At 39.3% G+C, this 14,841-nt stretch overlaps 1 protein-coding gene across 2 annotated transcripts; it reads left to right on the top strand.

The window, feature by feature from the left end:
• Positions 1-1,642: 1,642 nt before the first annotated feature.
• On the top strand, positions 1,643-14,003 carry p2rx7 (purinergic receptor P2X, ligand-gated ion channel, 7). 2 transcript variants are annotated; one of them, XM_085426395.1, is made up of 13 exons: positions 1,643-1,820; positions 2,402-2,549; positions 2,648-2,719; positions 2,869-2,941; positions 3,860-3,956; positions 4,487-4,567; positions 5,154-5,289; positions 5,804-5,940; positions 6,124-6,214; positions 8,681-8,746; positions 9,534-9,638; positions 9,738-9,845; positions 10,621-14,003. In XM_085426395.1, the coding sequence occupies exons 1-13, from the start codon at positions 1,699-1,701 to the stop codon at positions 11,125-11,127; spliced, it is 1,743 nt and encodes a 580-aa protein (XP_085282521.1). In that variant the 5' UTR covers positions 1,643-1,698; the 3' UTR covers positions 11,128-14,003. The 2 variants fall into 2 exon arrangements, with proteins under 2 accessions (XP_085282521.1, XP_085282524.1); XM_085426398.1 differs by lacking the exon at positions 4,487-4,567.
• Positions 14,004-14,841: the final 838 nt, after the last annotated feature.

Here is a 14,841-nt window from a genome sequence, read left to right as displayed (position 1 = left end):
TCTGGAAGATAAGCAAACATGGAACAACCAAATTCTTCATTTTGTTGCTGTTTAGTTTTCTCTCTTTGCTGCATGGAAAGAAGTTTCAGTTTGGTATTTTTTAATTTAATAAATTTTTAAAAATAATTTTAATAAGCCTGCATGGAGACAGAGAGAGGTAATCCTTCCACAGTGATCTGATTAGAGTCCCCTAAACTCATTCGAGACAACACTGCCATCTAGAGTACAGGAAGGCGTTTATTTAAAAGACGAAGAAAAAAACAGAAGAAAGATTCAAGTCTTGGTACCTTTATTTTTCATGTTTGTGTTACACATTGAACATAAGAGCTTCACACCTTCTTCTTTATTCTTCGTCCTCTCAAAAATAATTTTGATGTCCTCATCTGGAACTTTTCTGACAGTCCTAAAGTGGTTTCTCCCGATCCCCTCTGCATCCTGAACCTCCTTTCATGATTTTGAACTATGAGTTCACAGAACAATCGAATGAGTCTAGAGGTAAATGTATTTTCCTCTACAACAACACAAACACAGTGTCAGCAGTGGCACAGCATTTCCTCTCCTCTGGCTCTGTGTACACAGGCAGGTGGACAAAGGCAAAACGCCAGAAGGAAAAATTCGATTTTTTTTTCTTCTTCTAAAAATCAAGTAAGTTTGTTCACAAGAGAGACGAGAAATAAACACACACACAAAAAGACCTGGTTAATTTTGTGTTTTGAAATTATATATTACTAAAAATATGAACGTATATTTTCCAAAACTGTTGAGAAAATATTCAACAACATGAGCTGCGCGGTGCAGCAGCAATTCACAACTGCAGTGGAATAACAAACATGGAAAAGCTAAAATACTTTTTAATGATTTTTTATTCTTGTGTCACTTTTCATTTTCCATATTTTAAAAACATCCTGTAGCCTATATGTCCTGTATGCTACTTCCAGTTATTGAAAACGGCTCAGACTCAACCATCTGTGCACATTGATCTCTAAGCTGCTCGGTGACGGTTGTGAGTTAATAAGTGCGTTGCAGTCTTAGTAAAAGGATAAATGATAAATTCTAACCTCCACACACTCTCGCTTATTATTATTTTATTAAATCAGCGTTCCGGTCCAACCGACTTTTATCATGTACAAAACAAAAACCAAAACAGCAGTTTCAGTAAGATGAATCAAAAATAAATCAACAAAAAGCATAAATATGTATGAACATGCAAACATTTTATAGAATAAACACACCTGAGCTCATAAATTCGCGCTAAAAAGAGTCAAAAGCAGCCTGATATCAGACTTAATGATCCCTCATTACAGGAAACATTTCAACTAAACATCACAAATAAAATCAGCAGAACAGATTAAACAAATTATCTAGGAGGGGAATGAGACTGGGAACCGTAGGAAGCTTTTCCCAGTAAATGAAATTAAGGGCTATCATTAATATTGGAACACTAAATAACGACAGAGAAAACTAATTTGGATGTCTAGGTTACCTTTTACATTTGTTAGACATACAAATCCTGATATCGTGACATGCGCTGCAGTTTAATTCCCTCCGTGAGAGCGCATGGTGCATCTGCAGAAGTGTGGCCATGTGACCATCCACACAGGAAGAGGAGTTGAGAAATGAGTCAGAGATTCCTCCTCCGCACAGAAATCAGACAAAAAGTCCTAAAAATCCAGCCCGGAGCGCCTTTCCATCATCACCATGCCGTGCTGCAGGCTGCGCGCTCTGTGTCAGTATGAAACCAACAAGCTGGTCCGGATCCAGAGCGTCCGGCTCGGCTCACTCAAGTGGAGTCTGAACGGAGCCATTCTGCTCTTCATCTGGTGAGTGGATGTGAAATATCTGAGCCCACGCACGCACGCACAGTGCGGCTCAGCTGACACTTCTCACTTCTGCACTTTCACAAGTCCCGTTAAAGCTCGAAGCGTCTGCAGGGAGAAACAGACACGAGTGATCGTTTATGAATATCTGACTGAGTCTGAACTCCAGTTTGAGATCCTTAAAATTATCTTCAATTAGTGGAGGAACAAATTTAATATCCAGCAAGTTTTTAACTCATTTTGATTGATTTCCATTTGGAAAAGGAGCATTTCTGTTGCTTCCCACCAAACATCCTAGTAGCATAGCTAGTAGCAGAGACAGCTGCAGGAAAACATGACCTTTCTGTTATTAGACAAGAAGATATCAAAATGGCCTTTGATTAATCACCATAAAAGCTAATTGCAGCTTTTTTTGTGCCTAAAACTGGTTAAGCTACAAAAAGCTGACCATCAGTGTCCGGTAAATATCTACAACTTGAACGTATTCCTTCAGTTTTGAGTCTTTATCCTCTAAACCAGACAATGTGACTCATAATCCCCAAGCTCTAATCATTTAAAAATTTCATTTATTTCCTATCTTGCAGTATCATGATGTTATGGAACAGGAAGTACCAGGAGTTTGACCTGGTGGTCAGCTCGGTTACCACAAAGGTAAAGGGTGTGGCTCAGGCGCCCCTGCCCGAGGTCGGGAACATGGTCTGGGATGAGGTGGACTACAGCGGGCCTTGGAAGGTGGGAACTTGATCCTCTGGGTGCTGAGCTGTGAAGGTTTTTTTTGTGGTTGTTAAAAATAAAAATTCCTTTATTTATTTATTTAAAAATCTTTGTAGGGGAAGAACACCTTCTTTGTGGTGACCAACGCAATTGTGACAAAGAATCAGAAGCAGGGGAAATGTGCGCAGGTGCTTTTTCATCATTTGTATTTTTTATTATTATCTGTGTTCATCTTGTTTTAATGACATCACATATTGTATTGCTAACAAAGATTACAGTAAATAGAAGATGTTGTTAATAAGAGTAACTCCAATTTTCTGCACTGTCTATTTCTCAGGTTCCTCTCAAAGGCAGATTCTGTCACACTGATAAGGACTGTGAGAAAGGAGCCTGGGACCAGCAGAAACACGGTACAGTGACTTCTTTCAATACACCTTGTTTCATGTCCAGGGCCAACAGACTGCAGGTTTTTTAGCTGCTAGAAGGGCAGCAAACAAGAAGGGGTCCAGTTCACCTTAAACATGTTTGTTTCTACTTTAAAATTGGGCATTTTAACATGAGAGTCTATGGAGATTCACTCAGTCTTGGAGTCAGCCTCCACCAGTGATATGGGAACTGCAGTTTTTGATCCAACTTTAGTTTTTAATTAGTATTTAATTAGAAATTCAGTAGCAATAAATAAGCTTGAAGCTAAGAATAAAGACATCATTAAGTATTAAAAGATAAACTGACACTTTGTTGGTGTCAGTTTATCCCGCTTTTGTCAGTTTAAATAGATTTTCTGTAAAGATTAGAAATGTAAAACTAACTTCAGGTGGTTCATACACAACAGTAGAGCAGCTAAACCATTTTACTGAAACTGTGAGACAATCGAGAGTAACAAAACATAAAAACACAGCATTAAAAATATTGTATGTTTCATTTTATACTGACCACTCAAAGTGCTTTAGACTACAAAGCACCTTTAACCATGTGTTTATATTATATAATGGTTACTTCCCACATTACAACTCACATCCACGGCCAATTTACAATCACCGGTTAATCTAACATGCATATCTTTGTGTGGGAGGAAGCTGGGAGAAACCCACACAGGCCCAATGTGAAGGGAGAACTCCACACAGAAAGGCCCCACTGTGACGTGACTCTGCTAACCACTGGATCCCTGTGCTGTTCCCAAAATGAGAGTGACGTCCTGTGTCCACAGAAATCAGAGGAATTAATAATTTCTGGTTTGCAGCTCAGATGGTTGTAGTTCTATGCAGCTCTGAGTCTGCTGTAGGAATCAAACATCCTTTAGGGTTTATACGACTGCTTCCCTTTTGCAGGGATTCAAACGGGATCGTGTGTGAAGTTTGATTTATCGAAGAAAACCTGTGAAGTTTCTGCGTGGTGTCCGATCGAAACCAGATCGACTCCTCCAAGGTAAGAGAAATGTTTTTTTTCTACACAATGTGACATTTCAGAAGTCTTTGAAGTTCACTGACAGCCACATCATGTGAGCTCGATCTAAAAAACATGGGTACAACATCTAGTTAGATGCATGTAGACTGTGCAGTGGTTATACCAACTCAATCGGGAGCAAGAGACACAGCTGTTATTCTTCCATGATTTGTTCCCTTCTTTCCACACCCTCTTTGGCTCTGTTATGATAACAGCTGGAAGACACATCATACAAGTAGTCCTCTGCAAAAGCTTGGACTGTAAAGCAGGAGAAAAACATACTAATACATGCCATCACACCCCCTCCAATAAGTAGAAACCAAGTTTAAACCACCACACAATCTTCGAATACTAGAGTCATACATTTACCACTCATATAAATATTAACATCTATGGATTATACAGAGCAAGAAGCATTTTGAGAAGCTGACAGGACTTCCCAGCAGTTTTTAATTGGCCTAGTTTGCTCTCAAAAGCGTTTTGGCTAATAATCATCGCTTCATGTGACGCAGACCTGCTCTGCTGGCAGCAGCTGAGAACTTCACTGTCCTCATCAAAAACAACATCCGATTCCCAGCTTTCAACTACATCAGGTGAGACTGCTCTGTGCCTGCGGATACAGCAGATTCAGTTTCTCCCCTTCAGCTGCTTCAGTTAAGAAATGCAGAGATTTTGTATTTTTTCAATGAGTTTGTTTTTCTTTCAGGGTTTTTTTTTTTTTTTTTTTTTTTGCATCAGCAGTTTTGGAGTTAGTTTTTAATTCTTGGAACTTGATCATTGTGACAATTTCTTTTTAATGCTAAGGAGATTTTTTTTATTTTATTTTATTTTTATAGTTCATCTTGCAGATCTTTATCTTCAATGAAAACAATGATGTTATATCACTTAAACTGGATCACAGTTGTTTCACTTCAGGTTTACTGTGCTGTTGTGCAGGAGCAAAACTGTTCAGCAGTCCATGCATTTACAAATCTGTTTGCACAAATACATACAGAAACCCCTATGCTGCTGTGTTACCTTTGCTCCTTGTTGCTGGGTTGCTGCAACTGCACATTGTGTTTAATGATGCTAATATTTTGCATTTGGCATAAAAAAACATTCAGAAAGACCCTCTTCATTACCAGGGAACTGAAACTTCAGATTTTTAAATTAAATATTGAAGTCCTCTTTCTTTTACAGAAGGAACATCCTCCCAGAGATGAACGACGCCTACCTGAGGAACTGCCACCGAGGAAACGACTCCCTGTGCCCCATCTTCAGACTGGGAGACATCGTCCGAGAGGCCGGGGAAAGGTTCTCTGAGATGTCAGTGGAGGTGAGTTAATGTGTTCACGGGTCTCTCAGGTGAAAGCAGAATTCATCCCCAAGTGGTTTGGTACCACAATATTTCTCCATCCTGAGATTTTAACTTTAAAGTCAGTAAAATGGACATCCTTCCTCTTTGTGAGCCATTTCTGTCATCAAATAGAAATGAAAAACCGCTGATGGGCGAAAAAGAAAGAAAGAAAAGGAAGCGTTGCCACAACAAACTGTGTGTGGACATAAAAATAAAGAAATAGTTTAATTTTGTTTTATGTTCTGTTTTCAGGGTGCACTTTGTTTTAATTGCTGCTATTGTCCTGCTTTTTTTTTCTTTCTTTCTCAGACATAAGTAGAAATACTCTTATTTGAAGGTTTGAAGTTTAATATGTTGGGAAAAATATACCTTATTACACAAGCACAGTAATCAATAAAAACTCTAAATTCTGAAACATGAACTGATGTAAAAAATCAGTTCTGGGTTTTCCTCTGTAAATGTTGAGCTTTTGTAGTCCCGCTTTTGACCACAGGGAGGCGTCATCGGCATCCTGATCAAATGGGACTGCAACCTCGACAGGCTCATGCAGCGCTGCCTTCCCAGATACTCTTTCAAGCGACTAGATGAAAAAGAGAGCAACAAGACGCTCTATCCAGGCCTCAACTTCAGGTGAGCGCAGGTCAAAGGTCACCTCCATCGTGCTCTGTGTGCAGTGGACAGTCAAGAGTCACTAAAGGAACAATGAAAACAATTAAAGCTATACACAAGTGGTGACAAACCTTCTCTTGCTTTAATATTTACGTCAGCCCTTCAAAGTTATTGTATCTGTCACATCCTGTGTTTTTTCACCAGGTTTGCAAAGTACAACACTGTGAATGGAGTGGAGGAGCGAACACTCTACAAAGCATTTGGGATCAGATTTGATGTCATGGTATTCGGACAGGTGAGGTTTTTATTTCCTTATTGTTTCGTCCCTCTGTTAAAGGGTTAAAGTAAAGCTGACTGCTAATGCAGAACAATTAATTCATCAATGAGTAAGACTGCTGTTCGTTAGAAAATCACAGTATTGAGCCATTGAATCGATCTAACAATGTACTACTGTGGCCCAGAGGAGTAAAAAAATACAATATTAATATAAGACACCACAACAAAACTGAAAATTTCTCTTTTGTTGTCATGTTTTCAGAATAGTTTAATTATTCCCCCCTTGAGATGATTGTTTTGGGAGAAATCAATCTGCTCCTGCTGCTGTTGTTTTTTTGTTTTGTTTTTTTGTTGTTGTTTTTTTACTGCATATTAGCATGACTCTCATTAAATGAGCAAGAAACCATAAAAAAAAAAACCCAAACCATGATATCGATCATGGTAATGCCAAAGAACTTCAGATTACAAATCATATTAGAACAAAACACTCACAGTATTCACCTAAAACACTACTACCTGACACCTACAGCCAATTTAGCACCACCAGTTAATCGAGCATGCATGCCTGTGGACTGTGGGAGGAAACCCACGCAGGCACAGGGAGCACACTGTACACACCTCCACACAGAAAGGCCCAAGCCAACCAGGATATTTGAACCAGCAACCTGCTTCCTGCAAGGCAGCGGTTTTAATCACTGCACTGCTATAGTCCTTGCATACTGTAGCCACACTGGCATGCTAATTTGGGAAATGTTTGGTTTAGATAAGCTGATGGGTTCCCAGTGGGAAAAATGTGAGTTTATGATATATTTTCAGTGGCCCTGAGAGGCCAAACGGACTGCAACTTAACAAAACACCAGCAAAAAGAAAAACGCTGTAAAAGTGCACAAAACACAATGGACATAGGGGGGGAAAAAAGGAAAAACGACAATGGATATACAAAAAAAGAAAACAGAAATAGGAAAAAACACAACGGAAGTGTTTCTGGGGAGACTATTACCCGACGGACCAGTTGCAGGAACCCAAAACATGGTAGATGTATTTTATCATGATTCATATAATACTGATGACGGGTTTTTAGGCTAATAGTTAGGCTAACACACTTACCTCTGATCTTTTCTTTCCTCACAAAACCGATAGATCCTCCACTTCTTTTAAGTGTCTCCCAGAGCAATTCTTAGCATATTTTGGTTCCTGCAACTGGTCCGTCGGGTTATTGTCTCCACAGAATCACTTCCCCTGTGCTTTTGGAAATCTGTTTTTCCTTTTCCTATTTCCGTTGTGTTTTGTGTGCTTTTGCAGCGTTTTTCTTTTTGCTGGTGTTTCTTAAGTTGAAGTCCGTTTGGCCTCTCAGGGCCACCGTATATTTTCCTCCTATTTAATAATTTATCAAAAAGCCCTCATTAAGACAAAAGTTCCAGGACTGTGGCTGAAAAGTGAACTTTTCTCAGGAAGGCTCTGAAATGAGTGAAGTGACCCTGAAGTATCTGAGAGCTGATTGTTGGTCAGTGCTTCCTTTATTACCTCTTTTAGCAGTGAATCCACTTAGAAGGCGATAACGGCAATGCACAGCAATGAGGTGCTCCGTTAAACAGTCAACATCACTGACAAATGTAAATGTTAATAGTTAACCTTTCTATTTCATACCAGTCATTTCTGATATGTTCTGAATTCTGAACTTCACACAGCTGTAATAGAACCTGCTTCCTGCCATTTTGTTGCCTTGTGTGAAGAAATTGTGGTCATTTTAGATGTACTTCCAGGAGATCAGATTTTCTGCAAACCATTAGTTCACTGTATAATGTATTACAGTTGGGTCATTTGACCTTGCATGTCAAACAATTTTTGGATTCAAAGAAATCGGTTGCATAAGCCTCCAGTTTTTTAACATGACTTATTTTTTGAAAAACTCTTTCAAACTATTCTCGAAAAACTCATTCATAACCTCTTTTTTTTCTTTTACTTTCTTTGCCATCTCCCCCCCCCCTTGTTTTAATGTAATTATGTATTTACTTCTTCCCTACTCCTGTTATGCAACTTTGACTCCATTTAAAACTGTGCAAATGTCAAGTCAGCTGGAATCTGAATTAAAAAATGCTTAAAATTGGACTGATTGTGTGATGCTGTAGGAAATAATCTAAGTTTAACACTGGAAAATTCAAACTGATGTTGGACAGAGAATCAAAATGTAATCAAATCAGACAAATCAGATTTATATGATTGGTAATATTTTTAGACTCTGTATCTGTGAATTTTGGCTTTTATGTTTAGCGGGCTATGTGCATTTTTTTTTTTTTTCAGTTGAAAGAGAAAAAGTTTTGTATCTTGTTAGTGAAATAAAATTACTGACAAGTCATACAAGATGTACTTTATCAGTAACTCAATTTGTGCTTGCCTGTTTGCTCTTGGGGAATTTCTGGCGTCAGTATATCCAAATTTTTGGCGAGAGGAGAATGTAAAGGGGAAAATGTGATTTGTTTTTCAGGCGGGAAAGTTTAGCTTCATTCAACTCATCATCTACATCGGCTCAACGCTGTCCTACTATGCCCTGGTGAGAGACCACACACATGTCCATTCATGCTTTTATCCTCCTTCAGGAGTGAGCACAGTGGGACTCAGTGTTAAAGTCCAGAGTGGGAGTGCAGCGCATGGAAAATATATTCAACTCCTCTGCAGATGCAGGGGAGCAACCATAAATATCAAAGCAAGCTTATTAATGTCATTAAAAAATCGAGAAGTTATCCATGATTTCATAAAATTTACATGATTTTAATCTTCTTATATTGTATTAATTGCTCACAGTAAAAAGTCCAAATAAGTTTCATGTGTAGAGTGTCTTTTAACGTAAGACTTAACATTAGAAACATTTTTGTATGTATACTTTTACCTTAATTATAGTTTTATAACATTTTTACATGATGTTGTCCTTTGAATGTCATAGTTACCTTATTATTTAATACATTTTAAGAACTTATTTAAAAACTTTTGAAATTGTCTTTTGACAGATTTTTAATAAAATTTTACAAAATTTATAAAATTTTCAAAAAGTTAAAAGCTTACCTTTCAAATATCCACAGTAAAAAAAGAAAAAAGAAATTAAGTAATTTTAGTTTTGTTTACATATGGCAAGTAAACCTTTTAATTTGGCAAGAAAAGTTTGGTCATAAATGTGGGTTTTATGTCCAAATTGTAACTTTTTGACTTAATTTTGATTTAAACAACTTGATTGTATTTTGTACATGTCTAATGTAATTTATCATATTTAGTGTAAAGTTCACGTTTACTGAAGGAAAGTGTCCCTCATCTCTATTTATGTGAAAGTCTGTCTTTCCGTCCAGACAACCATCCTGATCGACTGGTTGATTGTAACCAGCTGTTACTCTGCAGAGGTCGGTCAAAACTACTCTGAAAGGAAAGTGGAATCAATCCAAGATCAAGTGAAGGTGAAGGTGTTTTGATTTGATTTTGTGTTTACTGCAGCTCTGAACCAGTGACAAAGAATGTAATAGATTAATGTTATTTCATGTGACCGTGTGTTGCAGTGCATCCTTTGTGTTTCCTACATTGATGAGAACAACCTTCGACTGGTAAAACGCTCACAAAAGAAAAGTTTACAGGTCATCAAACCGATGTCTGTTCAGCCACGTAAGGTAAACCTACAGAGCACAGAGTGCAGAAATCAAAGTGTAAATGAGGAAAATGTACAAAAAAAGATGCTTGATAGTAGCCTGCACATACAACCCTACAGAAAGAAACGGGAGATGCTAATGGCTAATTCAACTGCTTTTAAATACACCATATGAGCAAACCCAGATTATAAATGGCAGCGAGATGAGAATAATATTTGTGCTCACCTGTAGCACATTCTTCACTCACAGCAGGTCTTTTCTACTCCCAAAACACAAAGAGGTCGTAATTCATACCCTACCGCTGAAAATTCTATTGTGAATTGAATTATATCTGATAGACACATGATGTAAATATAAGGAAAGTTTTGAGCATCTTCATCAAAAAGAAGTTCCATCCATCCGCAGAGATACCCTGACCTCCTCCTTCACCAGTTCTTCTGTTGGGAGACATGTTTGCATGCCAGCTGAGAGACACAATCCCTCTCACGTGTCCTGGGTCGGCCTCGAGTTCTCTCACTTGGACATTCCAAGAATTCCTCTTGTTTGAGGCATCCAGAGTTCTCCATGAATCACTACCTTATTGTGTTTTAGGGGTTTTAGGTGATCCCAGGAACTTGGTACTATCTCCTAAGGCAAATCGGTCCTTTTTGAGGGACCGGAATAAGCACAATTTAAAAAAATAAAACAAAAAAAAATGATGACAAAACCTAATTGTGTGTTTTTTGTGTGTGATGTCATGCAACATTATTTCTTGCTGTAGAGACAGATTTTTAAAATGATGCTCTCATCTCTGCAGGAGGATCCAGGACACTTGAGAGCCATTCTCTGCCTCCTACAGCCAAGTGATGACACCAATGATGATGTTCAGCCTTCCCTTGGCAAGAAAACCGATCCAAATGCCAAACCCCATCGTCCAGCCTGGTGTATGTGTGACTCCTGTGCTCCTTCCTCCCTCCCAGAGGAGGAGTTGTGCTGCAGGCGGACCGAGGGCACCTGCATCACCTCGTCTCCTCTGTTTGGGCAGCTGGTGCTGCGGCGCTCCCTGCTGGAAGCAGTGCTCCTGTACCAGGATCCCCTGTCTCCTTCAGTGAAAAAGCTTCAGACTGCCGCCCTGCGTCACTGTGCCTACAGAGAGTACATCAGCTGGCGGTTTGGGGTCCCACCCAATGACACCCATCCTGCCATTCCTAGCTGCTGCGTGTGGAGAATCAGGAGGGAGTACCCGAGCCCAGATGGACAGTACAGTGGTTTCAGACCTGTAAAGATGACTTCCATGCAAGCCTGTGAAAACGGAGAACTATGAAAGGAGTGTTTTCAATTTACAGAGCAGGGAAGCCCTCACTAACTGACCTACTAACAGTGTTCATGTACTGTCTGCCTTACAAAGCAAAACAAAAATGCAACAACTTTACTCATTTGTCCGGAAAATGAAACTTAATCAGTTTGTCAGCTTGTGTTCGGTGAAGGAAAACTTCACTAAGTCAATAAATTATTGCATTTTCTCAAATCTGTCAAGTCGTTTGGCTGCTTGGCTGCCATTTTTCTTACATTCTCTCTCTTTATGCTGCTTTTTGCCTTTTATAGGGCAGGAATAACTCTAATCGGGCTCAGACAAAGATTTTCTCCTGCCAGGAATGTGTTCACATTCATCAAATTATATGGAAAGATGGAGAGTTTTGTTCCAGGATGGGAGAGAAACAGCCCTGAGTAGATTTGACATATTTTTCCTATCTCCGCTAAGGTTCACTAACTGCAGTAAGGTGGGGAGCCTGAGTGTGTATTTTCATTTGTACACAGATGAGACTAAAAACAACAGCTGGTTTTTTGGGTTAAAGGAAAGTCATCGTGTTATTGGGGTTTATGTTTTTCAGTATTGCCATTTCACTCTGTACTCCTGATTTCATTCTGCATGTAAAGAAACAGTCTACTGCACAGAGGGTACATTTTTATATAACTGACCAGTTTAACTTTTATCAAGCTTACTGACAGGTGCGCCCATATAGGCAGTCTGCTGGGCTTCACTAAGCAAATTCATGTCACAAAAATGGAACACTTGACTATTTTTGTGTTGTTGGTGCCTTTTTATATGATTTGGACTGGACTGGTTCTTTTGGACTGGACTTTTCTTCCCTACTGGAGCATTTAAAGTGTTTTAAACAACATTCCTCATTCACACCCATTCACACAAGCATGCTTTTCTACATCTACAGGGAGTGCAGAATTATTAGGCAAGTTGTATTTTTGAGGAATAATTTTATTATTGAACAACAACCATGTTCTCAATGAACCCAAAAAAACTCATTAATATCAAAGCTGAATGTTTGTGGAAGTAGTTTTTAGTTTGTTTTTAGTTTTAGCTATTTTAGGGGGATATCTGTGTGTGCAGGTGACTATTACTGTGCATAATTATTAGGCAACTTAACAAAAAACAAATATATACCCATTTCAATCATTAATTTTTACCAGTGAAACCAATATAACATCTCCACATTCACAAATATACATTTCTGACATTCAAAAACAAAACAAAAACAAATCAGCAACCAATATAGCCACCTTTCTTTGCAAGGACACTCAAAAGCCTGCCATCCATGGATTCTGTCAGTGTTTTGATCTGTTCACCATCAACATTGCGTGCAGCAGCAACCACAGCCTCCCAGACACTGTTCAGAGAGGTGTACTGTTTTCCCTCCTTGTAAATCTCACATTTGATGATGGACCACAGGTTCTCAATGGGGTTCAGATCAGGTGAACAAGGAGGCCATGTCATTAGTTTTTCTTCTTTTATACCCTTTCTTGCCAGCCACGCTGTGGAGTACTTGGACGCGTGTGATGGAGCATTGTCCTGCATGAAAATCATGTTTTTCTTGAAGGATGCAGACTTCTTCCTGTACCACTGCTTGAAGAAGGTGTCTTCCAGAAACTGGCAGTAGGACTGGGAGTTGAGCTTGACTCCATCCTCAACCCGAAAAGGCCCCACAAGCTCATCTTTGATGATACCAGCACAAATCAGTACTCCACCTCCACCTTGCTGGCGTCTGAGTCGGACTGGAGCTCTCTGCCCATTACCAATCCAGCCACGGGCCCATCCATCTGGCCCATCAAGACTCACTCTCATTTCATCAGTCCATAAAACCTTAGAAAACGCTTGACTTTTCTCAGTTCATGGGCAGTTATTTTGCGCCTTGGTTTTTCCACACGCTTCTTGCGACCCTGTTGACTATTTTGAATGAAACGCTTGATTGTTCGATGATCACGCTTCAGAAGCTTTGCAATTTTGAGACTGCTGCATCCCTCTACAAGATATCTCACTATTTTTGACTTTTCTGAGCCTGTCAAGTCCTTCTTTTGACCCATTTTGCCAAAGGAAAGGACGTTGCCTAATAATTATGCACACCTGATATAGGGTGTTGATGTCATTAGACCACACCCCTTCTCATTACAGAGATGCACATCACCTAATATGCTTAATTGGTAGTAGGCTTTCGAGCCTATACAGCTTGGAGTAAGACAACATGCATGAAGAGGATGATGTGGACAAAATACTCATTTGCCTAATAATTCTGCACTCCCTGTAGGTACTTGATGCCATACTAGTCAGATAGTGATGGATTTGAACTGGTGATTCTTGTTGAATGTGTTGAATGGGTAATTATCGTGGCTTGTGGTTAACTGTACTAACAGCATGTCTAAGGGGTCTGTGCTCCAGTTTTGCTGACTGAAAGTGCTTTTTATTATCTTAAATGTGGCATTATTCTGCTACCAAATCTGCTAGTTTCAGGACTTTGGGGACTCCAGCTTTTTCACATCTTCTTCACCCTTTTTTAATGTGTATGTGTCTATGTGGTTTTTTTTTTGGTTTTTTTTTAATACACCATCTTGATAATTAAGTTTTGACAGCAACACATCTTATCCTTATCTATCTAAGGTCAGTGAATGCTGTACACGAAAGTTTACACATCTGGCACTTCTTCACCAAAGCTGGACCCTTTAAAATGTTACAATGTAGTCCATTTGGATGCCACTGGTCTCTTAAAAGATTAAAAAGCATGGTAGCAGCTATTGAGCCTTCAGGGTGATGTCACAACGCTCACATCCATCTTTAATATGCGGTATGACCGTTACAAAGAGATTTTGTACTGCTGCTTTTATGTTGATTAAAATATCTGGCATTTTCTTTTTGATAGTGCAGTCACTGTTGCATGTTATGCTTGCTATGTCCTTCTAAGCCCTCACATTCATGGGCCCTGTACATAAAGAGTGAATTGTTGTTTATACTAATAGATTGTGACATATTGAACTTTGAGGTTCAATCTGCTGATTCTTTTCACATCTGAAGGGAGTCAAACTGTCTCTTTCCTGTATTAGTATTAGTATTTAGTATTTATTTATTTATTGTCATTGTCAAGAACAATGAAATTGCGTGCAACCCATTCAATATTATTGTACTGTGAGATATGATATCAGATATGATAGTTATCTATTTAAGAAAGAGGGGGGGGGGGGGGGCAGGAGGGGGAAGAGAATAAAGATATGATGCACCAATGCAGACCAGTTCATTGCTATTAAGAAGTTGGATATGGTTATTGTCCGTGAGAGGGGGGCAGAGAGTTCAGGAGCCTCACAGCCTGTGGATACAGGCTGTTGGCCAGTCTGGATGTTCTGGCCTGTATAGACCTGTACCTTCTCCCTGAGGGCAGCAGATGGAAAAGGTGGCGCGCAGGGTGATGTTGGTCCCGCAGGATACTGTGCACCCTCCTCAGACAGCGAGTGGGGAAGATATTACTGATCTCTGGCAGACTTGTTCCAATAATTCTGCCAGCTTCTTTCACGCCTTTAATGAGGTGCTAAGTGAATCAGCTGCTGGCTGTGTATTTGCTGTAAAGTGGTTTCAGTCCTGTTGCCTAATCTCAGCCAACAAATGAGCTTTTTATCCCCCAAACTGTTAAATTTCAGTACCAAGACATTAGTTTAGACTCACTCATCTGATTTTAGATTCTAGAAAAAAGAATAAAGC

Source organism: Rhamphochromis longiceps, linkage group LG12 (assembly GCF_057381845.1).
Source record: "Rhamphochromis longiceps isolate RC_006_pf linkage group LG12, R_longiceps_female_GT1.1, whole genome shotgun sequence".
Lineage (NCBI taxonomy): Eukaryota > Metazoa > Chordata > Actinopteri > Cichliformes > Cichlidae > Rhamphochromis > Rhamphochromis longiceps.
This window is presented reverse-complemented; position numbering and strand designations above follow the sequence as displayed.

What these genes read in the sequence shown, in the direction of transcription:
- p2rx7 (XM_085426395.1), top strand. Translation starts at nt 1,699, where the DNA reads ATGCCGTGCTGCAGGCTGCGCGCTCTGTGTCAGTATGAAACCAACAAG. An exon ending in AGCAGGGGAAATGTGCGCAG is followed by an intron (nt 2,720 to 2,868) that starts GTGCTTTTTCAT and finishes TCTATTTCTCAG; the next exon opens with GTTCCTCTCAAAGGCAGATT. An exon ending in ACCAGATCGACTCCTCCAAG is followed by an intron (nt 3,957 to 4,486) that starts GTAAGAGAAATG and finishes CATGTGACGCAG; the next exon opens with ACCTGCTCTGCTGGCAGCAG.